The 26,513-nt window shown below is 42.0% G+C and overlaps 2 protein-coding genes across 2 annotated transcripts; both read right to left on the minus strand.

Moving 5' to 3' along the window:
- Positions 1-9,081: 9,081 nt before the first annotated feature.
- On the minus strand, positions 9,082-24,606 carry Cep20 (centrosomal protein 20). The gene is made up of 5 exons (XM_051206697.1): positions 24,538-24,606; positions 21,966-22,163; positions 20,396-20,480; positions 17,257-17,390; positions 9,082-9,996 (listed from the first exon to the last, which is right to left on the minus strand). The coding sequence occupies exons 1-5, from the start codon at positions 24,563-24,565 to the stop codon at positions 9,917-9,919; spliced, it is 525 nt and encodes a 174-aa protein (XP_051062654.1). The 5' UTR covers positions 24,566-24,606; the 3' UTR covers positions 9,082-9,916.
- Positions 12,352-13,081, minus strand: LOC127238204 (deubiquitinase DESI2-like). The gene has a single exon (XM_051206696.1). The coding sequence runs from the start codon at positions 13,054-13,056 to the stop codon at positions 12,472-12,474; it is 585 nt and encodes a 194-aa protein (XP_051062653.1). The 5' UTR covers positions 13,057-13,081; the 3' UTR covers positions 12,352-12,471.
- Positions 24,607-26,513: the final 1,907 nt, after the last annotated feature.

Genomic DNA, 26,513 nt, shown 5'->3' on the forward strand with positions numbered 1-26,513 from the left:
TGACCACTTGAGTTCCATCCTTAGGACACAGATGGTGGAGGGAGAGAACCAACTGACTGGGACACAATATCCTCTGATTTTCAGTGCCCCCCCCAAATCAATAAATGTAATAAAAAGGGTTTTTTTGTTTTGTTTTGTTTTTTTTTAAATGAAGAGTTTGTTGTGTATGTGGTATGTGTGCACATGTGTCAATCATAGATGTCACTTCTCAGGAGCCATCGACTACAAGGTCTATGTAGATCAGGTGGGCCTAGAACTCTCTATGTAGACCAGGCTGGCAGCAAACTCACAGACATCACCCTGCCTTACAAACGCTGGGATTCAATGTGTGCACTACCACATCTGACAATACTTTTGCTGTTGCTTTTACTTTGTTTTTGAGACCATCTCTCACATGGGCCCCAGGCTTGGCTCTTGGGTAAAGTTTCCTGGATCTCTTTACATGAGTGCTAGAGATCCATTCAGGTCCTCATTCTTGTGTCACTGTCTCTGCCCAGAAGGTAGAATTTTTACTGTCTTCTTTACATGTAATGCCACGAAGTAGGTTCCCCAGCATCTGTTGCAGAAGATCTAGACTTGAAAAAGGTAAGTCATCTGGCCAAGGTAGAAAGGTTAATAGAGGAGCTGGGATTCCAACCTGGGCTGGCAGAGAAAGACCTTTCACAGTGAGGGGTGGTGGTGGTGCCTGTGTGTGTACATAAACATGTTCTTGTGTGTGGAGGCTGGAAGCCAACATTGGATGTTTTCCCCAGTTGCTTCTCCACTTTATTTTTTGAGCCCAGAGCTTGTTGATTACGCTCGGCTGGCTGCTAGGCCAGAGGACCAGCAAGCCCAAAGGTTCTCCTCTCTCTGCCTCCACAGTGCTGGGATTACAGGTGTGCACTGCCATACCCAGCTTTGAATATGGGTGGAGATTAGGTCCTCATGCTTGAATGGTAAGTACTTTATTGGCAGCTCTATTTATATCCTTCCCCAGGGGTGGAGTTTAAACCCTGAGGCTTGCCCACACTAGGCAAGCACTCTACCACTGACACCCAGAAGCCTGATCTCAGCTGTGCTAAGCACTCACCAAGAACCTCTGGGGTTATCGACGTCCTTATGTGCCAGTGTCTTAGGAAAGGCAAACACCAGGCTCTCTGACTTCCCTACCTTGCTGGGTTGTTAATGACAGTGCTGGCCTTATATAAACCATCCATGCCATCCTGGCATGCCTGAGCAGTACCCAGGGACAGTATGTTCATTTAACAATCACCCAATAAATATCTGTCTACTGTGAGAAGTTGGGTTATCTGAAGTCTTTGGAAGGCTAGGAGTAACAGCAGAGCCTTCTGTTTTGTTTCTTACTCTTGAAAAGATCACTTATTTTAAGAACAGAGAAAAGGCACTTTACAAAATGCTCTTTTGACTGGGTGATGTCAAATAAATTGTATGTTTTTCTGTGAGGGTCAGTTTAATAAGAGTTTCCATGAACTCAGACAAGATGATAGATGGGAAGTTCCTCTTCGGCGACTTTTGTATAGAGAGGGTCTCATTGTGTAGCCCTGGCTGGTTTGGAACTTACTATGTACAGAATGCTGGCCTCAAACTCACAGAGGTCCACTTGCCTCTGCCTCATGAGTGCTGGGATTAATTTTTTTGAGCAAATAGTTTTAAATAGCTACTGGCTTCTAAAAGCTTTAGGAAAATCAAAGATTATATTTAAACATAGCTGACTCCTGTCTGCTTCAAGGTTTAAGTATTTCGAAGTATATCAGCTGGGCTGAGGAGCTGGTTCAGTTGGTAAGAATTCCCACTGCATAAGTCTTAGGATCTGAGTTTGAGTCTCCAACACTCATGTAAAAAGTTACACATACCTGTAACACCTGGGCAATGTGAGATGGAGACAGGAGACTCATTGGGGCTTGCTGGCTATCAAGCCCAGCTCCAGCAAGTTCAGTGAGAGCCTCTGTTTCAAAGGGACAAAGCAGTGACAGGACACCTGACATTCTTCTCTGGCCTCAAATGCTAGCATGCGTGCTCGCATGCGTACACACATGCACACACGCACACACACACACACACACACCAAGCTCAAATGTGCACACCCCAGGCTCAAATGCACACACACACACACACACACACACACCAGGCTCAAATGCACACACACACACACACACACACACCAGGCTCAAATGCACACACACAGGCTCAAATGCATAGACACACACACACACACACACACACACACCAGGCTCAAATGCACACACACACACCAGGCTCAAATGTGTGCACACACAGAGGCTCAAATGCATAGACACACACACACACACACCAGGCTCAAATGCACACACACACACACACACACACACACAGTCTTTGTGACTTAAGTTCTGTCTCCTCATGGAGAACCATCTTTCCTCACAAGCACAGGTCAGTGGAAACTGTCACAAGCACAACAGTGGTCACCCTCACGGTGAGCCACTGTGTCTCCAGATAGAAGACTGCACCTGCTGTTCTGCCCCTCCACCTTGTCCAGCTCTGGTCTCCTGTAACTATAGATGATGTCTCTATTGGGAAGAGTTCGAAATTCTCAGTAGTTTAGTGCTTTTATAAAACTAACATTCTGCATAGTGGTTTGAATAAGAATGCCCCCATAGGCTTGGTCCCCAGATGGCAGAACTAGGAAGGTTTAGGAGCCGTGGCCTTGGAGGAGGAAGTGTCACTGGGGTATGCTTTGAGGTGCTTGCAGCGCAGGCCATTCCCAATCACGACTCTTTGCCTCATGCTTTCTTTCGATCAATATGTGAGCTCTCAGCTATCACTCCAGGGCCATGCCTACCTGCATGCTGCTATGCTCCCCACCATGATTGTATGGAGTCTAGCCCTCTCGAACTGTAAGCGCCTAATGAATTCTTGCTTATACATAATGTTTTAGTCATGATATTTTGTCACAGCAATAGAAAAGTAACTAAGACACTCATCAGCAAATTCTTGGGAATTTACCCAAAGATGAACTTACCTCCACACAGCCCTAGACATGGGCATTGATAGCAGCATCTTGTGTTTTTGAGATAGGGTCTCACCAGGTAGGCCACACCTTTAAAACTGATCCTCATGCCTCAGGTTTAGCAGCTTTATTAACTGCGGGTACCCGGAGGCAGCCAGGCCATTTTCTAGTAGGCAGACAGGTATCTAATGAAGAGGCAGGGTTCTGCACGAGAAACACTTCATGGCACATTGCCAATCCTAGAAGGTGCAAACGGCTAGAGCCATGTGGCATCCGGGGGGAAGGCAGGGGCAGGTATCAGGGCAGTGACTGCACTGCCTGTATTGCCATCACTATGCTTTGTCAGGTGACAGAACACACTCTTCCTCTGTAATAACTGCAGCTCCATTGCAGACTCAGACGGTGGGAGAAGGCAGGGCCTATGGGAGGAGAGTGGGGATGCTCAGTGCTTCCCAGTTTAGCCAGGCTCTTGAAAGTTGCCAAATGAAAGAGATGGTGTGTTTGTGTGTGGAAGCACATGTATGTGTATGTACATAAACTTTCTTTTTTTTCCTTTTCTTTTTCTTTGTTTCTCTTTCTTTCTTTTTTTTTTTTTTTTTTTTTTTTTTTTTTGGTTTGAGACTACTAGCCCTGGCTTGCCTAGAATTTGCTATGTAGACCAGGCTGACCTCAAACTCAGGAATCTGCCTGTCTCTGTCACCAGAATATACAAAAGTATATGCCACCACACACAGAATTTCATTTTCTTGAGACAGAGTTGGTCCCTCCTAGTGCCCAGAGCTCACCAAACTGACTGGACTAAATGTGGCCCAAGCAAGTCTCCACCTTCCCATCACTGTGATAGCAGGAACCTGCAGCTGTGTCCAGTTCTTTATGTAGATGCTGAGTATCTGTGGACCTGAACTCAGGTCCTCATGCATGCATAGCAAGCACTTTCCCTGACTGAGCCATTTCCAGGAAGTTTGGTCTTACTGTATTTGAAGTATTCCACGCAGACCACAGTCCTCACATGATGGCTGCCACAAACATGGAATGCCAAGTGTCTGGGAAGCAGTCTCCCAGATGCCTTTAAAGTCACATTCTCAACTGTCAGTTGGCGTTTTGCTAAAGGAACTATTGGGTTTACATAATCAGCCAGGCATGCAAGTCATATACAAATGTGTTCTTGCACATAATTATAAAGCTATCTGTTTATTCTATACAAACATACACGCTAGGCTTAAATTTATGATCACCAGAAGCCAGCCCTGGGCTTGATAGGCATTTTTGTTTGCCCAAGTTTTGAATAAGTCTCCTATAGCCATCTGGTTCTATTCCCATCCAATTTTTGTATTAATTCAAGTTTTTCTATGAACTCTCTTGTATTTCTAGAAGATAACTTCTCCCAACCCCAAGTGAGCTATCACTACTACTGTTTTTGAGGGCGGCCTGATGGGTCTTCTGGGCTTGTGTTTTCTTCAATACGCTTGCTTTTCCTTTCTTGGGAGTTTCAAATATGTCAGGTTAGCCAGGCATGGTAGTGCACGCCTTTAGCCATGCATTCTGGGAGGCAGAGGCACATCTAAGAGCTCTAAGCCAGCCTGATTTATACGGTGACACCCTATCTTGAAAGCAAAAGTTCCAGCCTGCAAAACTTTTTAAAAAGCCACCATGTGGTGGTTGGTGCACACCTTTAATCCTAGTACTCAGGAGGCAGAGGCAGGGGAATTTCTGAGTTAGAGACTAGCCTGGTCTACAGAGTTCTAGAACAGGTTCCAAAGCTACAGAGAAATCCTGACTCAAAAAAAAAAAAAAAAAACCCAGCAAACACACACACACACTACACACACACACACACACACAATACAAACAAGCAAAAAACAAAACAAAAAAGCAGCCACAGGAAGTAATTCAGCTGATCGTGTTCATAAATCCCACATGAAGAGACAGCAACAGTAGAATGTCTTCAATTCATTGTTTTGTTGTTTGTTTTAGAGATTCTAGGGTTTGTTTTATTTTCAATTATGGTTATATATGGGAATGAGCATGCTCAGAGAGGTCAAAGGAGGGCATCAGACCCTCTGGAGGAGCAAACAGTGCTAACCACTGATCCATCTTTCTAGCCCCTTGATTCTTTTTTAAATACAGGGTCTGGCTACATAGCCAGGGGTGGCCTAGAACTACCAATCCTCCTGCCTGCGCTACCCAAGTACCTGGCTGGATTATAGGTATACCCACAATGACCTGGCTCTTTCTCAGCTTTTAAGAATACAAAACCCTGGGGCTGGAGAGATGGCTCAATGGTTAAGAGCACTAGCTGCTCTTCCAGAGGTTCCTGAGTTCAATTCCCAGCAACTACATGGTGGTTCACAGCCATCAACAGTGGGATCTGATGCCCTCTTCTGACATAAAGTTGATACATATGCATATATTTAAAAAAAGGGGAGATACAAAATCCTTCTTTATTTGGATAATGAAAAGACAAAAATGCCAACACACTTTAAATATAGATGGAAAAACAAAACAAAATTAAAAGTAGATGGTTTTACTTTTTAGAAAACATGTCAGGTCCCCCAGGATGTGACACTGACCCTCTAGAGTGACACCCTATGAGGTAATGATTTGCCAGTCCTGCCTTCAGTCTCCAGCTGCCCAGTGGGCCAGCTCCAGTCATCCCTGCTTCAGGGGTCCTCTCTGGGTGACAAGGGGTGGCATGACAGCCTCTGCACAGTTAAGCTGATTCTCATTAAGCAATCAATGAGAGTACAACATTGCCTAGGCATAGACAGGGTAGAATCAGACACAGGAGTGCATAGGACTGCAAGTGACAATTCTGTTTATCTTCCATTTTGATCATTTCACATGAATATCCAAAATTATAAACACCAGCATTTCCCTTAGTCTGGCCCTACATAACTGCACAACATCCATAGCTGACACCTCTGAATATTAACCAAGTCTTTTGGGAGGATCTGATATTTATATTTGCACAGAGAACATAATGGAATTCATAACTATAGTCAGGACAGATTTAGAAATGGAAATGTGTGCAGCTTCAGGCACTGGTGGCCCAAGTGAGTCTGCAGTGCTAGAAGGTGAGAGAGATTCACTCTGAACCAGTCCAGAGACCTGCACCTGCTCCCAATGCTGAGAGCCCAGCCCACATTTTCTAAGAGCAAAGATGACAAAAACAAACAGGAAAACCAGGACAGAGGACAGAGTGATGACACTTGAAGAATAGGTACAAAAAAGGGAAAAAAGTTTTAAAACACAAAACAAAAACTTCCAATAAAGAAAATACTGAGGGGGTTGGTGTTGTGACACAAGGCTTAATCCCAGCAAATGAGAGGCAGTGGCAGGGGGCTCTCTGTGAGTTTGAGGGCAACCAGAGCTACAAAGATGAGAGGGAGGAGAGAGAGGGTAGAGAGAGAGAGAGATACAGAGAAGGAGAATATTGAGGGGTAGGAAAGACAGCTCAGGCAAGATTGGCTGCTGTTCACAATAGCTTATGCTTCAAGCTCCAGGGAGATTCAGCACCTCTGCATCTACACACAAGCATGCCTACACATGAACACCTATACACACATGGACACACATGCACACACCTAAAATATCAGAAATCTTACAGCTAACAAAATAATACAATAAGAAAGCCTTTATTTCTTTAAACTCTTCTAATGAATTAAGCAATTTAGGAACAACTTTGAGACTGATCAGATTGTAGTCACTACCAATTAAAAAATATGATTTCCACAGTCAGATATGATATTCAGCTTCTCCCGAGAGACAGTAACAGAGAGGAGTGACTGCAGGAAGCCTGAGAAGCCCATGCAGCTTTGGTCATGGCTGCATTGTTGGGACTAAGATTAATTCATTCAGAAAGTCTTCATAAGCCAGAGACAGAACTCTAAAATAAAGAAACTTCCCCTACTATTTCCAAAGCTCCAAAGCCTTTGCCTATAAACAGCAGAAGGGTTACAGCCTCAGCTGTGACCTTGACCACCACCACAATCACCACAATAACATGTATACACCCCGAAACACGGCTTTCAGAGAATCCTTGCCAGTTCTACCATCAGAAATGCCCAGCCTGATTAGTAAGGACTACCCCAAGAACTATAAGCACCATTTGACCTGATTAACAAATACTCCAGATGCTAAAACACTTGTTAAATACTGGATCTGTCTTGTCCATACTGAACCAATCAGAAGTCCTATTGAAAACATTCTCTAAATCTATAAGAAGGCTATGATGGCAGTACTCAGCCTATGGAAGAGATGGCACACACAAGCACATATTCTAACAATGAAGCATTAAGAAAGAGTTAATTTGGGGGCTGGAGAGATGGCTCAGAGGTTAAGAACACTGGCTGCTCTTGCAGAAGGCCTGGGATCAGTTCCAAGCACCCATGTGGTGGGTGGCTAATGACTGCCTGTAACTCCAGTTCCTGGGGACCTGCCACCCTCTTCTGGCCTCTGAGGGTACTGTATGCACATGGTACACAGACATATAAGCAGGAAAAACCCATATACATATAAAATAAAATCTTAAAAAGAGAAAAACTGAATTTGTAAGAAATTATCAGAGGAATTCATGCAAACAAGGAAAATCTGCAAGTTAATACTGAAATAATTACTATTATCTGGGAGAACCAAAAATGCAGATTAGGCATCACAGAAATGGCATCTCAAGACTATAAAATTGGCAAAGACAATAATCAAAAAAACCAGCCATTACAATTCCTGATGCAGCTAATTCAATAGAGTATACACCATGCTTGCAAAGTACAAAAAACCATATGGACATAATATACTCCAATTTAAAGGGCTCTAATTTCTAACACCAGATGTTTCATGCATTCAAGACTTCAACTGCCAGTATATTAAATGACCATTTCCTGTGTCTTCACTGGAAGTTATCAGTTTAAGGGGTGAGAGGGTACTTCTGTTTGCTACCCTACCAAAGAACCGTGCTGTATGTTCTCTGATAAAACAGAAGAGAAACAAAGCCCCATCAGGAATGGGGGTCGGCACTATGTCTGGGCTCTGTTTGCACAGCTCTGTACTGCTTCTAGGTCTGGAGTTGTCCAGGCACCTACCCCCATGGCAGTGAGCTTTTTTGACACACATACATTACAGGAGCAAGGCACCTGTTTGTATCAGCAATCTACCCTTAGCTTTCAATGTTAACAAGCTGTTCTTTATTTTACTGTGCTTTAAAGTACAACATCACATTATTCCCTTTGCTCAAAGTACAATAAGGGTGATCAACAGGAAACATACTCTAGATACATTTATATTTTTACACTGAAAGGAAAACATGGAATGGGCTCCTGTAAGACTCTACAGTTATGGATCCTCTTTTCCCAACAGGGTTTTTAAGAATTTTAGAGTGGTAAAGACCACTCTAAAGACCACTTTCATTATGTTCTGTATTAACATTAATGTTCTCAATCCATCTTTGAGGAGTGGGTGACTGGCACCACCAAAAACAACTCAAATTGGTAACATTCCAAATTACCAATACCAGTGGCAACAGCCCTCAGCTCTCTTCCTGTGGCACACACTTGGCTGTGCATTGTTAAGCTGTGTCCCCAATGCTGGTTTGTCCATGATAAACTGTGTGACTCTTGCCAGTAAGGAGCACTGTGTTCCGTGAAATAAGCCTGTGTGGCCACACTAGAAAAATGTCCTTGATAGACAGCAAAGTAGCATCTAGAGATAGAATTGTGGCAGCTCTTATGGTTTTCCTATCCCAAGGAAAAAAATACTCATGTTTACTAAGTCTCTCAGAGTCCATGTAAGAAAAAGATAGTACCTCTACAGCTATCAGTGTGTGCAGAAGGGCTCCGAAAACACCTCCACTAAAGTTTCTACCTGGCACTTCTCCCAAAGCCTACCCTGTCATGCTTATATTCTTTATATAATACATAAACTCTCTGTTTTACTTAAAGCAAAATAAAATAATTATTTTCCCCTTTATCTTTTCATTAAATCCCCTAATAGAAGGCAAACTGTTCTTGGGGAAAGAGCATTGTTAACTAGTTTAAAGATCAACATTAGACAGGATCTTAGGATTTTCACTGATGATATAAAGACCATGACCATAAACAGCATGAGAAGGAGAGGGTTTATTTCAGCATACAGTTCCATATCACAGGCCGCCACTGAGCGAAGTCAGGGGAAAATACCACAGAGGGCTGTTACATACTGACTTGCTCCCCATGGCTTGCTCAACCTGCTTTCTTACTGAACCCAGGAGCAACTGCCCAGGGGTGATACCATCCATAATGGGCTGGACCTTCCCATATCAATCATTAATAAGAAAATGTACTACAGGCTTGCCCATAAGCCAATCAGATGGAGGAACTTTCTCAGTTAAGAGTTCCTCTTCCCAAATGACTGTAGCTTGTGACAGCTGAGACAAAATTAGCCAGGGCAGACATTAATTCAGATATTTCTTTAAAAAAAAAAAACTTTTTTCAAAACATAAATCAGTTTTCCCACAGGTCTATATAATTCTAGCTGGAGGAAATTATTTAATGAGCAGAACAAACAAAGATCTGTACTTGTGTTTTCTTTTCTTCAGGGCTAGGACTGAACCCAGGGTCTTACACATGCAAAGCAAGAGCTTTACTGGAGGCACATCCACAGCCCTTTAGAGATGGCCTTTACAAAAGGGGGCAAAAAAGTACAAAATATTTTTCAGTTTTCACAAATATAAGAACTTTAAAAATACATCCTGAAAACAATACATTTTTTTTCCTACAGTGGCTTCTAGCAAGCTATAATAATATGGATCAGCTTTTCACAGATGCAGTAAATCTTGAGGGGCTGAACATTTATAGAAGCTCAAATGTTTACAAATGGTGGTGTAATGGATGGTATGGGACAACAGGTCAGTGAGTCCACACGCACAGCTGACATCAGGGAGCCTGCCTGGTGCAGGCATCATCTACTGACCGGCTGCACAGCAGCATGAAGCTCTTCAGTCATAATGCTCGGCCCCATGTTCTTCCTCAGATGGTCGTCTAGAGAAAATATATAGGTGTTAATACTTCCAAACAAAATAGGAGATAGTCAAGCACACTTGGACATATTTTAGGACATTGTATAACTATTTTATGCATTTTTCTTATAACATGTATTGACTTGTGGGGGTGAGGGCCAGCAGACATGTATGAGGGATCTCTCTTACCAGGTGTGTCTCAGGGACTGAACTCAGGTCAGTAAGCCATCCTGCTTGCTGACTCTACTTCTCATTTCTTAAACATCACTTAGGAAATCATGTATGTTTAGTATTAGAGAGTATCTGTAATAATTCAAGGGTTTCTTCATTGGGTAGAGGAGTGACAGGGTGGGTAGAGAAGTGACAGGGTCTCAATATGTAGCCCCAGACTGGACTTCTGCCTCAGCTTGACTGCCAATATCACAGGCTTCCATCACATGCCCAGCTTGATTTTTCTTTCTGACTGAAGCACAGCGAGGAGACCTACAAGCCTTTCTCTCAGATTTTAGGAATGAACTCAGGAGGAAGGACAAGTGTGCAATCAGCATTGTCGAACCACTAAAAACAACAAAACTACTATAATGGCCTGCTAGCTGAGTCCTCATGTGGCACCCAGAAAAAGGGAGTACAGTTTATATCTAGGTATCAAAGCTGTAACACTATCCAGGAAACCATGGAAAGTGCTTTTTCAAAAATCATTTTTTACATTCCAATACCAGTTCCCCCTCCTTCCTCTCCTCCTGCTCCCCCCCACACTCCCACCACCATCTGCTCCTCAGAGAGGGTAAGGTCTCCCCAAGGAAATCTGCTAAGTCTGTCACATCATCTTGCTGAGGCAGGACCAAGGCATCTCTCCACCCCCACACCCGTGTCTAGGCTGGGCAAGGTGTCTCTCCATATAGAATGGGCTTCACTAAGTCAGTTTGGGCATTAGTGTTAGATCTCGGACCCACTGCCAGTGGCCGCTTGTATTGTCCCAGTCCCACCATTGTCACCCATATTAAGGGAGTCTAATTTGGTCGTTTTTTTTTTTTTTTTTTTTTTTGGAAGTTAAAGATGTAATTTACTTAACGATATGTATCCTCACAAAAGAACCGGGACTTTCATATTAAAGCTGTAGTCAGTACCTTGGATGTTTCTATGCTGCACCCACTACTTTACACAGGACACTCACTCTTAAGGCAGAACATTGATTGTGACATGTGATGATTGGTTCTTACACACAAGAGTCAACTGGGGTTAGACTCTAGCAGACAACTTCCTTACTAAAGAAGACTTAGCTGTAACAACAACTTTATTCCTAAGATTATATTATGTAAGAGATACATTTGAGAGAACATAAAAAGATGAATCAGACACACAAAAATATGAGTTTCCAATGAGAGATCAATGAAAATAGAATTTCTTTTATGAGGTGAAACTACTCTCATCATGAACTAATAAAGTCCAACATGCCATTTCTGATATGGTGTACAGAAAGTACTAAACATTAAAAAATTACCTTTCGGGGGATGTTTCTTTAGACTCTAGTTTTCAGTGTCTAGTATAAAAGGTAGCCTCGCTAGTTAAAAAAGCAGTTTACTATCAGGCTGTACTGCTGCTCAGGAAGCTAGGTTAGGATACTCCCACCCCACCAAAAACATCCTGTGCAGGGAGTTTAGTATGTATTAAAATAAAAATGAAGCCCCTGCCTCAATACATGTGCAAAAACACCATCAGTTATGAGTATCTTCCATGAAAACATCTTCATTATAGAACTGAGCATCAAGCCTGGCAGACACAACAGTACCACCCTGCTGAGGTGGGCATTATTTGGGATGAAACCAGGGGCTCCACAGACACCTAGGGAAATGTGCTACTCAGAATGGAAGGGGGTGGACAGGAACTGACTCGGGGCCCTGAGCCCTCTGGCTGTGTGTGCTCCTTCATGTCAGGCCAGTTTGGATCCCTGTATCTGGGCGCCAAAAATGGCAACAAAACAAATACAAATCTAACACAGGGCTCTTAAGCAGGTGATGGGGACTGTAGCTGTATAAGTACTTCTCCATGTGCCCACTTTTTATGCTGTAGCTCTGGCGATTTTCAGGGTGTGTACAAAGATGACCTGCCTAATTTTTGAAGATGAAGGTTTTCTTCTTTCATGTTGGCAGAAGTCCATGCAAGATTTGTAAACAGTGATACAAAATACTGTAAGCGTAATTCAACAGAGGACATAATACAACACAGGAAGTGAATCCAAATTTACAAGTGGATTAAAAAAAAAAAAAGAGGGCAGCTTCATATAAAGTTTTCCCTCCTGCTCCAAGTGATTTTTCTTTTCTTTTTGTTTTGTTTTGTTTTTGTTTTTGATTATAAATATAACCTGAGCCGAAAAACTGGGATTTGGAGGAGAGCCATCTTTACATACAAAATACCCAAAGGACATTTACTCTATTTTCTTTTCTCTAGTACTATTCAACTGCCAGAGACAGTTCTGAAGGTGTGATTTTGGAGATGCTCAAAGTCTAGTGTGACACCCAGTTCTGGCACCAGCTGCAGCACTTGCCATGGCTGTGGATGTGGCCGCATTCTCTGCCTCTTCCAGTTCATCCTGGAGCTCTTGGCTGACACTAGACTGCAGTGCAGCAGGAGTGAGCCACTCCTTTGGGAGGCAACTCTGTAGAAAGGGTATACAGGAGCTGAAGTAGGCCAGTCGGTTGATCCAGCGAGGAATCTCTTTCCCACAAAGAATCTCTGACAAAGCTGAAGAAAAGTGATTGCAGTTTTTGTGCATCAAATGATAGGCATTGCCTTTATACTCTTTTCCCAGTTCTTCTACAATTTTTTCTATATCATCTTCTAAAAAGTTCGTACTCCCTAAAACAACAGCTTCTTTAAACTTAAATGTTTCTCCTAATTCAGAAGCATTTCCTGGGGAAATTTCAAATATTCCAGAAAAAGGATAAGGATGGCCTCCATAAGCAAATTCTCTGCCATACACTTCAATTCCAGAATGAAAAACTCCAATTCCAATAGATGAGGTATATTCATTCATCCAGTACATGTCGTACACGTTGATCACCACTAACTGGTTAGCCCCCATTCTCCTTCCCGCTGCCGCCGCCTCGTCCTCCAGTCCTCCAGCCGCTTGGTCTCCGTGGGGCAGAGGCCGCTGCCACCCCCGCGGGCGCTTCAGGCAGGGCTTGAGCAGGGCACTAAGCGTCCAGCCGGGCTATTCAGCCCAGCCACTGCAGCCAGGGCGGGAGCATCCGGCAGCAGCAGCCGGGCCTAGTTGAGTCTTATGCAGGTTTCCCCATTTGTCAGACCTGAGTCAGTGATCTCTCACTAGCTTGGGTCAGCTGTTTCTATGTGTTTTCCCATTATGATCTTGGCTCCTTTGTTCATATTCACTCCTCCCTCACTTTGATTGTCCTCTCAGAGCTTGGCCCAGTGGTTAGTTGTGGATTCCTGTATCTCCTTCCAGAGGGTTCTAGCTTCTCTGGGGTTATGGATTGTAGGCTAGGTATCTTTTGCTTTATGTTTGGTATCCACTTATGAGTGAGTACATACTATATTTGTCTTTCTGGTTTTGGCTTACCTCATTCAGGGTGGTTTTTTTTTTCCAGTTCTGTCTATTTGCCTATATATATATATATATATATATATAAGGTTCGGTGTGGATGGATTTATATTAAGGTGGTTGATTCATTTGGACTTTTGACATGTTGACAGTCAGTTATATCAATACCATTTGTTGAATATGTTTTCTTCTTTTCCATTTTATAATTTTAGCTTCTTTATCAAAAATTAGGTGTTCGCAGGTGTGTGGGTTGATATCAGGGTCTTTGATTCAATTCTATCAGTCTACATGCCTGTTTTTATACCAATACCAAGCTGCTTTCATTACTATGGCTCTATAGTAGCGTCAGGGAAGGTGATGGCCCCATAAGTTCCTTTATTGTACATGATTGTTTTGGCTACCTTGGGTGTTTTTTATTTTTCCATATGAAGTTGAGTATCGCTCAAAGTCTGTGAAGAATTGTGCTGGGATTTTGATGGGAATTGCCTTGAATCTGTAGAATGCTTTTGGTAGAATTGCCACTTTTGCTATGCTGATCCTACCTACCCAAGAACACGGGCGATCGTTCCATTTTCTGGTATTTTCTTTAATTTCTTTCTTTAAAGACTTGCAGGTCTTGTCACACAGGTCTTTCACTCATTTGGTTAGAGCTACCCCAAGGTATTTTATGTTATTTGTGGCTATTGTAAAGGGTGATTTCCTTCTCAGTACATTTGCCATCTGTATATAGGAAGGCTACTGACTTTTTTGAGTTAATCTTGTATCCTGTTACATCACTGAAGATGTTTATCAGTTTTAGGAGTTCTCTGGTACAATTGTTGGGGTCACTTAGGTAAACTATCATATCAGCAGCAAATAGTGAGAGTTTGTCTTCTTTTCCAATCTGTATCCCCTTGATCTCCTTTTGTTGTCTTATTGCTCGAGCTAGAACTTCGAGTAGTACACTGACTAGATATGGAGAAGGTGGACAGCCTTGTCTTGTTCCTGATTTCACTGGGCTTGCTTTGAGTTTCTTTCCATTTATTTTGATGTTGGCTGTTGGGTTACTGAATATTGCCTTTATTATGTTTAGATATGTTCCTTGTATCCCTATTCTCTCCAATACCTTTATCATGAAGGGGTGTTGAATTTTATCAAAGGCTTTTTCAGCATCTAGTGAGATGATCATGTGGGTTTTTTGTTTGTTTGTTTTTGTTTCTTTCAGTGTGTTTACACAGTGGATTACATTAATGGATTTTCATATGCTGGACCTTCCCTGAATCTCTGGGATGAATCCCACTTGGTGATGATTCATACTTTTCTGATATGTTCTTGGATTCAGTTCATGAGGGAAACTGATCTGTAATTTTCTTTCTTAGTTGCTTCTTTATGTGGTTTGGGTATCAGGGTAACTGTAGTCTGGTAAAAAGAGTTTGGCAATATTCCTTCTGTTTCTGGTGTGTGGGATAATTTGAGGTGTGTGGGATAATTTGAGGATTATCAGTATTAGATCTTCTTTGAACATGTGGTAGAATTCTGCACTGAATCTATCTGGGCCTTGGCTTTTTTTGGTTGGGAGACTTCTGGTAACTGATTCTATTTCCTTAGGGGTTATAGGTGTATTTAAGTTGTTTGTTCTTAATTTTGGTATGTAGTACTTATCTAGAAAATTGTTTATCTCCTTAAAGTTTTCCAATTTTGTGGAGTACAGGTTTTTGAAGTATGACCTGATGATTCTCTGGATTTCCTCAGTAACTGTTGTTATGTCCCCTTTTCATTTCTGATTTTATTAATTTGGATACTCACTGTCTCTTGGTTAGTTTGGATAATGCCTGAAAATCTTCCATCTCTTGTATTCTGTTGTTTATGCTTGCATTTGTGGTTCCTGACCATTTATCCTGATTTTACATTTCAAAAATTCCCTCGGTTTGTTTTCTTTATTGCCTTTTTTTCAGACTGCGTCTCGAATTGTTTCCTTCACTTGTTTGATATGTTTTCCTTGATTTTCTTTAAGGGATTTGTTGATACCTTCCAATCTTTTGTTTATCTTTTCCTCCATTTCTTTAAGAAAATTTTTCATTTTCTCTTTAAGGGCCTCTATCATCCTCATAAAGTTATTTTTTAGGTTATTTTATTCTACTTCATCTGTATTGGGATGTTCAGGTCTTGCTGCTGTAGCACCACCGCTGGTGCTTTAATCCCAAGTACTGGGATTGAAGGCATGCGCCACCACTGCTGGCTTCAAAGGGCAACTTTTAGAAGTTGGTTCCTTCCTTCTGCTGTGAGGGTCCTGACGCTGTCAGGTTGTTGGGTTTGGCAGTAAGTGCCTCCCACCCACTGAGCACCTCACTGACCCAAACTGCTATTTTTGCACTTAAAAGTACACTGACTGATGCAAACTAAAGCAGACCTGAGATGGCTTTTCCATCATTAAAACTCAACTTTTATTTACAACAAAACCTACTCTGCTTCAAAAATCACATCCACTCACTCAGCACAGGGCAGGTAACAGGCTATCCTCCTGAAGGTAGTTGCCTATCTAATCTTCACTAGCATCTTATACCAGATAAGCTGTCAAGTGGGAGCCACATGGCTCCTACAGTCAGGTGAACTCAGAAAGCAACCATGTAACAGATGATGATCTATGGCTGAGGGCTCTTTTCAAATTACTGTGTATCCAAGAAAAAAAAAAAAAAAAAAAAAAAAGAAGAGGAGAAAGAAAAAGAAAAAAAGAAAGAAAAGAAAAAGGAAATAATTTGCAAGCCAGGAATGGTGATGTAAGCCTTTAATCCCAGTACTTGGGAGGCAGAGCCAGGTGGATCCCTGAATTTGATACTAGCCTGGTCTACAGAACTAGTTCCAGGCCAGCCAGGGTTACAGAGAACCCATCTCAAAAAAACAAACACCACCATCACATGGAAGCCTGAATCTCACTTGTAACCCACCCCTTTGAGAAAGAGTGACACTCAGCTACAATGTACTCAGTTCAAACAACCAACTCAGAACCTACTGTCAATGTGATTAAATCAACCAAAAGCTCATTTCACTTATTATCCATTTCTATCTTATTTATTTACTTATTTCTTTTTTATTTTTGGAGACAGTCTTGCTATGTAGCCTAGGCTGGCCTTGAACTGAAGATGCTCCTGCCTCAGTCTTCATTGTCTAGATTACGAGCCTGAGCCAGCATGTTTTACTCTGAAAGGTTACTTTAAAGGTGAGCAGTCTTAGCAGGATACAGAGGTTCATGCATCTATGTAGTCCTGGTATTAAGAGACTGAGGAAAGATTGATGTAAGATGTAAGCTCGGGGACAGCCAGAATTAGACTGAGAGCCTGTCAGATCTGTTATCTCTATCTGTCATCTACCACACAAAAAGTGTCCTGAAAATGTAATGGTCACACAGACACAGCTTCTCTGTACAGGAATAATCTTGCCTTGTACCTTTCAGTCTGGGAAAGGTAGGAGGTGAGGGGAGACTTCTTGATTTCAAAGAAAACTACACAGTGTGGCAAGCCAGATTGGTCCAAAGACCAGACTGATGTGAAAAGTTGGGGTTTCTTTCAAGATATTAGCTTTGAAATTATATCCCTTTGCCTAGTCAAGATTTTCTTTCTGCAAAACACTTGACTTTCTGGAGGTTAAGTAACACGGGCTAACATAAGCACAGTTAAGCTAGAAATCAAAAGCTCCAGAGAAAAACAACGTCATGGAAGCTAAAGGAAGAAGGTTGGAAACACCTACCCTTTGGTCTTCCGTTGGGCTTCCAGCTGGGATGCCTGTTCGGAGGCTGGAGTGTTGACTCTGTCAGAAGCACATTCTGCATGTCATCGGGAGGACCACGCAAGAAATGGGCTAAAATTCCATATAACAGAGGACTATTTCAGGAAGAAGGCAAAACCAAAATCAATTCATTTCCCATAAGTAGGAAAAGCTTAAGACATTCACTTTAAAGATAAATTGATACCAAAACTGCCATCTTACTCACTAGATTGCAAAGAACACAGGATTATTGTCCTGGCAAATGGGCACTCTAAGTTTAAAAATACCAATTAACTCAAGTGAGAATTTTTTCTTCTTGAGATGGGGTTTCTCTGAGCAGCCCTGGCTATCCTGGAACTCATTCTTGGACCAGGCTGACCTCTGCCTCTGCCTCCCCAGTGCTGAGATTAAAGGCGTGCACCACTGCCACCACTCATTCTCTTGAATGAGAATTTTTAAAGCCCCAGAAAACATATTAACACCATTAAAATAATCTAAACTGAACAACCCACTGGAATTCAGCTTGTCAACTCAAAGCCCAACCTAAAACCTTCTTAGGACCTAAAACTGGTTTAGCATCCACTGTCTTGTCAAGGTTATGCCTAGAAAGCAGTGGTCTACCTTCAAATTCTACATTGGTAACAGCCAGCTACACACCTTGGAAGATCTTACTTTCCTGAAGCTCACAGATGTTTCTCTCCCTTAAAGGGTGTAATCAGACCCTAGGTCACACACTGGGTATGCTGTCAATGAGTAGTGCACATCAAATCTCTAGCTGTGCACCTTGCATACAGTAAAAGGCACATGAATTTTGGTTACAGGAGAGCTTGGTAGTAACTAATATATAAAAGGCTGCTTTATAGTTTCCTTTACATATCACTACAACCAATTTATGAATGAAAAAACCAGGGCTCAGTGGTATGCTCAAATATCTCAGGGGTAATGAAACAATCAACCAACTCCTATGTGCTTTTTCTTAAAATAAGTCACCCAGAGTTATGTTAGTTAGTCCACTGACATTGAAAGCTGCTCTATGGACAGCACAGACATTGACTTTTGAGATACCTATCTCCTGCCCAGTAGGTATAATGGTTCAAAGTATGATACTCCTATTAAAAACAGAGTCTAAACCCCTTATGCTTTACTGAGCCTCACTCACTTCTACCAATGGCACTAGGGAGGTGGAGAAATAAATATAAGGGGGGAAGAGACAGGAGCTCAGCCCTTTTTCCACCTGAGATTTTGTAAAGGTAAGAACTCTAGTGGCTGGCTGCTCTGTTTCTCTGACCTTTCAACATTTACCCTGATATCTGACTCTGGGTTTTTAATTATTATGATGAATTAGATTCATGCTACGGCCCCTTTCAGTCAACTTGTTTGAGACTACTAAAGGTTTCACTTCTGACCTATGATGAAAAAATCTGCTTGAAATTTAGAAAAAGTTTAAGTGTCATGTATCTTTAAACTGCTTTAGATAATACCTGCAAGTTCATAAACACTAACATGCATCTGCAAAAGTAAGTTTTAAAAATCCATGTACAGAAAAGCATAGCTAAGGAAGGGTATTGCTAAGTGGGAAAGTACTCACCTATCATGTGCAAAGGTCCAAGTTTGATCTCTAGCCCATACACATACACATACATGTGCCCCAATTTTTTGAACACACACCCCAATTCCCTAAAAGACTGCAAGATACTCCCTCACTTTCTGGAAATAAAGCTGGACACCAGTTTCCTTTTTAACTTGCTCATCTGAGGCAACTGTTTCAAGGCTACCAAAGGGATAGGGAAAAAAAAATCTATCAGCTCCTCACTCCCAATACTTGCTAACTGCAAACTAATGCCTCCTGCTTGAATGAATCAATATTCAACTGTTCATCCTTATCTACTGTGGTAGTCTGAATAGGAATGACCCCCCATAGACTCATATATTTGAATGCTTGGCCACTGGGGAGAGGTGCTACTTGAGAGGGATTAGGAGGTGTGGCCTTATTAGAGGAAGTGTGGCCTTGTTGGAGGAAGTATGCCACTGTGGGTGGCTTTGAGGTTTCAAAAAGCCCAAGCCAGAGCCCCGCCCATCTACCCTCCAGTACAAAGGTGACCCTTTGTTCACCTTTGGGGTTTTAGAAGGAAAACATGAGTCTTCAAAGAAATTTCCAGCTAGGAAAGGTCACGCTGAGCTATGCACTTAGGTCCTAGGTACAAACTAATAAGCCAGTTAGGGACTCTAAGAAAAAGTGTAAAAGGCATTAGACATTTAAGATGCACACGGCAGATGAGATGGGGACAGCAGGTAACATGAGGGCAGATGCAGCAGGTCTGGCAATAAAAGACTATAAAGCAGTAGTGGGGTGAGAAGAAGCTGATGATTATTTTGTTTTTCCCCTTTCATTTTTAGAGAAGAGATCTGAGTGAAGAAAGCAATGAGGAAGGGTTAAACATGAAGGAAACAACCTAAAGAACAATGCCTTAGAAAGAAGAAAAAAAAAAATCAGGAAGCCAAGAAGAGTCACCCTCAGAAAGAAGGAAAGGGAGTGGAGGGGGTGCTGGAGAGATGGCTCAGCAGTTAGGAGCACTGGCTGCTCTTCTGGAGGACTAGCTTCAATCCCCAGCTCCCACTTGGTGGCTTACAACCATCTGTAACACCAGCTCCAAGGCCTTTGAGGGAATCAGGCATGTATGTGGTAAACAACAAGCATGCAGACAAAACACATATCCACATAAACATATTTTTCTTAAAGTTTAAAAAAGAAAGAACTAGAGGGCTGGGCCAAGAAGCTGCTTAGCAGTACAGGGTGTGTTGTACCCTGAGCAGTCAAGGCCCTGGTTCAATTACCACCACTGAAAGAAACAAATTGGGGAAAAAGCCCTTAAGAAAAAGGAAAAAGAAAGAAAAGAGGGAGGGAGGGAGGGAGGGAAGCAGGCAGGTGTTCAGTCCTCTGAAGACACAGCAAGCTCACTTACAGCAGGACCTAAGGTGACTTACTTGCTCCCACACTTCTTGGACCTCACATAGTATATAACATACAGTGAGTTCCTGCTGGATTAAAATGACTCATAGCAAGCACTATAAATTAGGAACTAAATACAACATCTGCAAACCTCTTTTAAAAACTTCTTACATTGAGTTATCCTTTGATTCTTCAAAGGTTTTCAGTTCATGGACAAGAAACTGTCTGTCCAACGGAACTACGGGTTGACCAGATTCTGGGGAGAAAAAAATTTAGGAAAATACTGAGTCTATTAATCTAAAAGGCAAATTCAATTTTGGTAATAAGCATATCTCCTAGGTACACACATTTCTCAGACTTTGGGAGATTGCTGACAGTACATACCAAGACAAACCAAACTGTGTATGACTTTATGATGTCAACATACTCCAATACAATTAAATGTAGAACTTAATTACAGCTTAACACATACTCCTTAAATCCCCGATTTATGATTGGTAATATGGTTTCTGAATCTAAAACTACAATGTTGGACTTCAGTAAGCTTCCTAAGATGCCTATAGATTAAACACATGATAACACTAAATAACTCATTAAAAACACATATAAGCATTGAGGGATAGCAATTCTAAAATTACAATTATTAAATTTTTAGACTGAGTCTTAATCTAGCACAGACTGCCCTTGCTTCCTGAGTCCTGAGTGCTAAGCCAGCACTTCCCTGGTGAGAAACAGCAGAACCACTCAAAAGCAGTGGCAGTTATTACCTGAAGGAAAGCATTCCCTTCCCAGACAACATGGCAAGTCCATCTTTAGCTATTCACCTACCAAAATAAGATGAGTTTCACACAAAAACTTCACATAAATGTTTTTGAGGATTTGATTCACTGCTGCCAAAAAATATAAACAACCCAAGTGCCTATGAGAGCAGACTGAAATGGCACAGCCACAGCATTTGCCTATGCACAGGGTAAAAGTCAACATGACTGAACCGCCAGTGTGTGTTTTATCAGGTGAAGTGAGGCAGTGTCAAAAGGCACGTCCTGCAGGCTTCCACTTACATGGCACTCTGGAAAAGGCAAACCTGATGAACAGAAACTCAGTCTCTCTTCTCTTCTTTCCTCCCCAGCTTCTACCAGTGCTGGGCATTAGCCTCTGGCCTCACACATCTGGCAAGTGTTCTACCACTAAGCTACAGACCCAGGGCTTTTCTATTTTTTAATTTGAAGTAGTGTCCTCCTGCCTTAGCCTTCAATTTCTGTGACTATAGGTATTAGCAACCATACCAATCTAAAACACCAAAAGGTTGAATATTAAAGTGAGCACTGTCACTATTTCATCCCAGGAATGATACCTAGGTAATAACATTTTAAAAAACAAAATTTTTCCTCCTTTGGAGTGCTGATAGTATTATGCAGCCAGCTATAACAAACTGAGGGAAATAAGACAGTGATACTAGATCTTTAGAGATCCTTCAACATACCAAAATCATTATCTTTTATGTCCATGTGTGCTGAATATTACATGGAGAACCTGCAGTAGAAGGCCCTAGCACTTACTTTCCCTGACAGCATAGAGCTCACCAAAACTTGTTCATGCTATGACAAGAGCCCATGGGATGCTAAGTGTTCTGTCACCTGTATAACATAGTAATTAATGAAATTACATATTCAGGCTAACTGCTTTCTAAGAATTAGAAAAAGGATAAAGCAGCGCTTTTCTCCAGATAATAACCACTTACCTGCTATTAGGACAGAGGCTGTGTACTTGTATTTGTTGAATTCCAAATACTCCCTAATTAATTCATTAATTAGAAGGTTTTCATGAGACAATGATGGTCGGGGTTCATGATCATCATCCAGGGCATTGAAAACTTCAGCACGGATCCTTGCTTTTAAATGTCCTAACACTCCCTTTTTTTCCAAGGTGTCCTTTAACACTGTTGAATATAGAATATAAATGGTTGTTATAAACTAAATGTTGAAATTTCAGGAATGTGCTAAAGAATAATGATTAAGAGGAAAATGGCACAAATATAGCTCTTAGTATAAAGAGAAAGCTCATTGCAATAAATACAAGTAAATATGTATGCCAAACTTTTTTTTGGTATGTTAGTTTTTATTTTCTTTTAAATTTCATTTTATGTTGGGGATGAGGTTGCAAGGGCAGAGGGTGGTTATAAAGGGATGGGGAAATGAATTGGACTGGGATGTGTGACATGAAATCTACAAAGAATCAATTTTTAAAAAGGTACCATCCCTTAACAGTAATCCGGAAACTTACTTCTTCAAATAGTCTTCTGTGGCTAAATGGCAACTCAAGAGAATCAATATAATGCCTAGAATATAGCAAGAGCTCACTGCATGTTACAAACGTATTAACAATAATGCCTTACACTATTGGTTAAAAAAAAAAAATGTGTTTTGTTTTATTTCAAGGCAGGGTTTCTCTGTGTAACACACCAGGCTGTGCTGGAACTCAGAGATCTACCTGCATCTGCCTCCCGAGTGCTGAGACTAAAGCTATTCACCCCCACTGCCCAGCAAAAGTGTAGTTTAACTATGCACTTTGCTATGCCAGAGGTAAAAGCATTATTAAGATGCCACAATAAAATTCATGAAACAGTTTATCCATTTAGGTACATACAGCAAAGTTCCTAGCTTTGGTAAATAACAACATCCTTGGTCGTATGATTGAAGATATACACTCTTAGACTTGTCTCTCCTTTGTTTTTACAGCATTCATTCATTCCTTCAACCTTTCTGCAGGTATACTAACTACAGTTGTCAACCAATTATACTTTATAATAGACCCATAAAAGGAAAGCTTTATCATACTCTTAGGATCATAACACAACCCCTGTTCTCTAGTTCCATCTTTGGAAATTTAATGGAGAGATTCTTTTCTACTGGCAAGCATCATGTCCCAATTACTCTGAAGTACACACAGTACAGCCTCAAACTTAGCAGAAAATGAAAAGTAATGAAGCTGGAATTGGGAAATGTAGCATATCCTTCATGTCTTGGTGGGCATATTCCTAACCCATGCCTCAGTTGCCTTTTCTTTGGTAATGAACTCTATCTCTCAGAAAGATCTAGGTGAGATGGAAGAGTGTTTTAAATAAGTAAAAGGCCCATAAAATATAAGATTATTGATTAGAAAACAAGTTTTCATGACATTTTCTCTTGGACACAAAGCATGTCAAGAGCCCAAGAATATAGAAAAACATATGTAAAGAGGCCCCTAAATCTACAGAGGGCACCCTTAAACTTCAGGGCTCTCACTTTCTGGTTTTTTTTTTTTTTTTTTACCATTTTACTCTTTGTAGTTTTATGCTTACAATGCTGTTACCATACAGTCTTCTTCAGGAAGCAGTCTTAATCTGACATATTTCCCACCAAAATATGTTGAATCCTATGAGAAGTTTATACAATATCACAAGTGTTAATATATCCCCATCCCACCCCCAAAAGCGCTCCACTGATTCATGGGAAGTCCCTCCTGGAGACTTGAGACATGCCTGTTTCTTAATTGCTCACCAGCAGTGCTTCCAATACACATTTAGTCAATGGTTCCTAAATTATAGTTTCCAAGCTACTCTTCTTGGTCCTCTCCAAATTTCCACTACCACTAATTTAGTGTCTGAATTCTTTGAAACTCGGAATGGCATAGCGATTGAGACCTGGTGCGCCACATCAGTCTATTTCTACCTAAAGTATCTTGGGCACCTCAACTTCCCGATGTGTGAAATGGACAGAGGGTTTGCGACAAGGAATCAAGTAGTTGTTGGATGAGTTGTGTCTGACAGAGAGGATCACACACTGAATCTTAACTACAATTACGACTCAAACATTAACTATAATATTACTATTCAGAGTTAACGGTTACACGTGTCATTGATGGGGGATGGAACCCCTCTTCCCGAAGAACCGTCAGGATGGGCAGCTCTGCCTTAGGTTTCCCCCAAAGGACAAGGAGGCCCTATCCACCAATGGTTGAGAACTGTGTCACCAACTGTAGCCGCGGTGCTGTCAGGGTCAGTCCTGAACACATGGACTAGCCTCAGCGCCACAGGCTCAGCGGGGTTCTGAGGACGCCCAGACCTCTCGGGGACTCCAGTCCCTTCCGGCCGGCTCCCGGCTGGGCCTCCCACAGCGCATGCGCAGCGGCCGCTCCCTCACGGGCCCTGCCACCTCACAATGACGGCGGGGAAGACCGAGCCGGTATCCCGCGCGCTCTCCTTCCGTCCCATCCCTCTCACAGACGGAAGGCACGACGCTTCCCACTAGCGAACGTCTGCTCAGCTCACTCACCAGCTTTCAGCTCAGTAACGGTCGCCATTTTTTAACAGCCGCTGGCGTCACGCCTCTGCCGTGCGTACGCGCGGCACTGCGGCGTGGTCTCCAACCAATGGGAGCACAGCTCTCTCCAAGTGCAACCTCGGCCGATTCTGAGTCTACGGTCCGGTGATTGGCGAGCCGTCACCAGAGACTCTACCAATCAATGACCGTCTGGGGCGGGCCCTGAGGGGATAAGGGCGGAGCCAGGGCCGACTCAGGTCTGCTGTTACCTGTGGGACCTGCTGTGGTCCCAGAGGTAAATGGCCTGCTGCTTGCTGCTCGCCTCTCCCCAGCTTGGCGAAGCACTGTGGATGGTACCGCGTCCCAGACTCAATCCAATCTCAGAGTTACCTGGAAGGCGCGTTAGAACAGACGCTCTGACCCACCCTTACACCGAGAGTTGGTTTTCCTATCAAGTTCCCTGATGCTGTGAATGACTGCTGCTAGTCTGAGGAATAGCACCTCAAGAATCACCTTGCAGGTCACTCACTAGGAAGTCTCTACATGCCTCAGGTCAATGATGCCCATTTTACAGAGGAGGAAACTTGAGTTTTCAATAGTGAACAAGCATTTGTCAAGATCATCTGCAGATGGTGGAGGTGATACCCAAGCCCAGACTCGTGACTCGTGTCTCTTCAAAGCCTACCCTCTACACTAGCATTAATACTAAGTACCTCTGGAGTCGCCAGGCTATTTGTGGAAATAACTGATAAAGGAATAAGATGTAGCATTACAAGCAAAATAAATAAATAAATAAATAATACTTTCAAAACGGTGTGAGGCAGTATGACTACAGTTGCCTCTCCAGGGAGGCCAAAGACATTGTTAAATAAGAAGCAATCTTGACCTAAATTCTAAAACTGGAACCTTAAAATTCTGGATAGCCCAACAGTAGAAGTCTATTAGTTGATGCTAGTGAGCATATTTTCAAGCAAGTGAAATGTAATAGGAAGTATAGACTTTAAAAGAATCATTGTATGGTCCAGGCTGTCTGTGTATTCACTCTGCAGCCCAGGCTAGCACTGAACTAACAGTTTCTTCCTGCCTCTGTCTGAGAGTGCTGGGATTTTATCAGTGAGTGGCACCATACTGGTACAATTCGTTTTTGTTACTAAATTTGTCTCAGGAAGATACCTTGTGTTCTTCCTAAGGTTGGCATTGTTCCTTCCTAAGGTTGGCATTGAAAGACAAAGGGTGTCTTTGAATTGGCACTCCTCCCAAGTTGTGGGATGACAGTTGTGCATCAGCATACATGCTCCTGAGATATTTCTTAAAGTGGGTAACAGTTTTAAAAGTTTGAAATCAGTGCAAAGGAATGGATCAGTGAGTAAAGTGCTCACTGCAGAAGTCCAAAGGGCTGAGTTTAGATCCCAGCACCCATGTAAACGCTGGTTTGTGTTTACCTTAAACTTTAGCACTTGGGAGGCAGAGATGGAGGCTCCCCAGGAAATGTGTCTAACTAGACTAGCCAAATTAACAAGCTCTGAGTTCAAGTGAGAAATTTTGCCACAGTATAAAAGGTAGAAAGCAACAGAGGAAGACACTTAAAATTAAAACTCTAGAGGAATTTATTGTCATTTTAGACTAGTCTAATGTAAATCAGTTCAGTAACCTCAGAAAGGTCTCATTCAGTTTTTCCTGTTTTGTGAAACCACAGAGCCCAAGTGTCTAGTCATCAGCTCAGGAAATTAAAAAGACTAACTACATTCTGCAGGTGAGAACAGCACCGCTGAATGTGCTGATGAGGAATTTCAGAGGCAAAGCAGAATGTGACTGGCTGATTGTAATGGTCATGCATTCATGAATTGACATCCATCACTATGCTCACCAAAAATAGACACATCTCAAATTTTTCTTTAAAAGCATAATTTTGTTGAATGTGGTAGCCTGTGTATAGCACCAACTACTTTGCATGTAATCATATGCTGTGAGTCATCAAGGGGATTACT

This window comes from Phodopus roborovskii, unplaced genomic scaffold (assembly GCF_943737965.1).
Source record: "Phodopus roborovskii unplaced genomic scaffold, PHOROB, whole genome shotgun sequence".
Taxonomy (NCBI): Eukaryota; Metazoa; Chordata; class Mammalia; order Rodentia; family Cricetidae; genus Phodopus; species Phodopus roborovskii.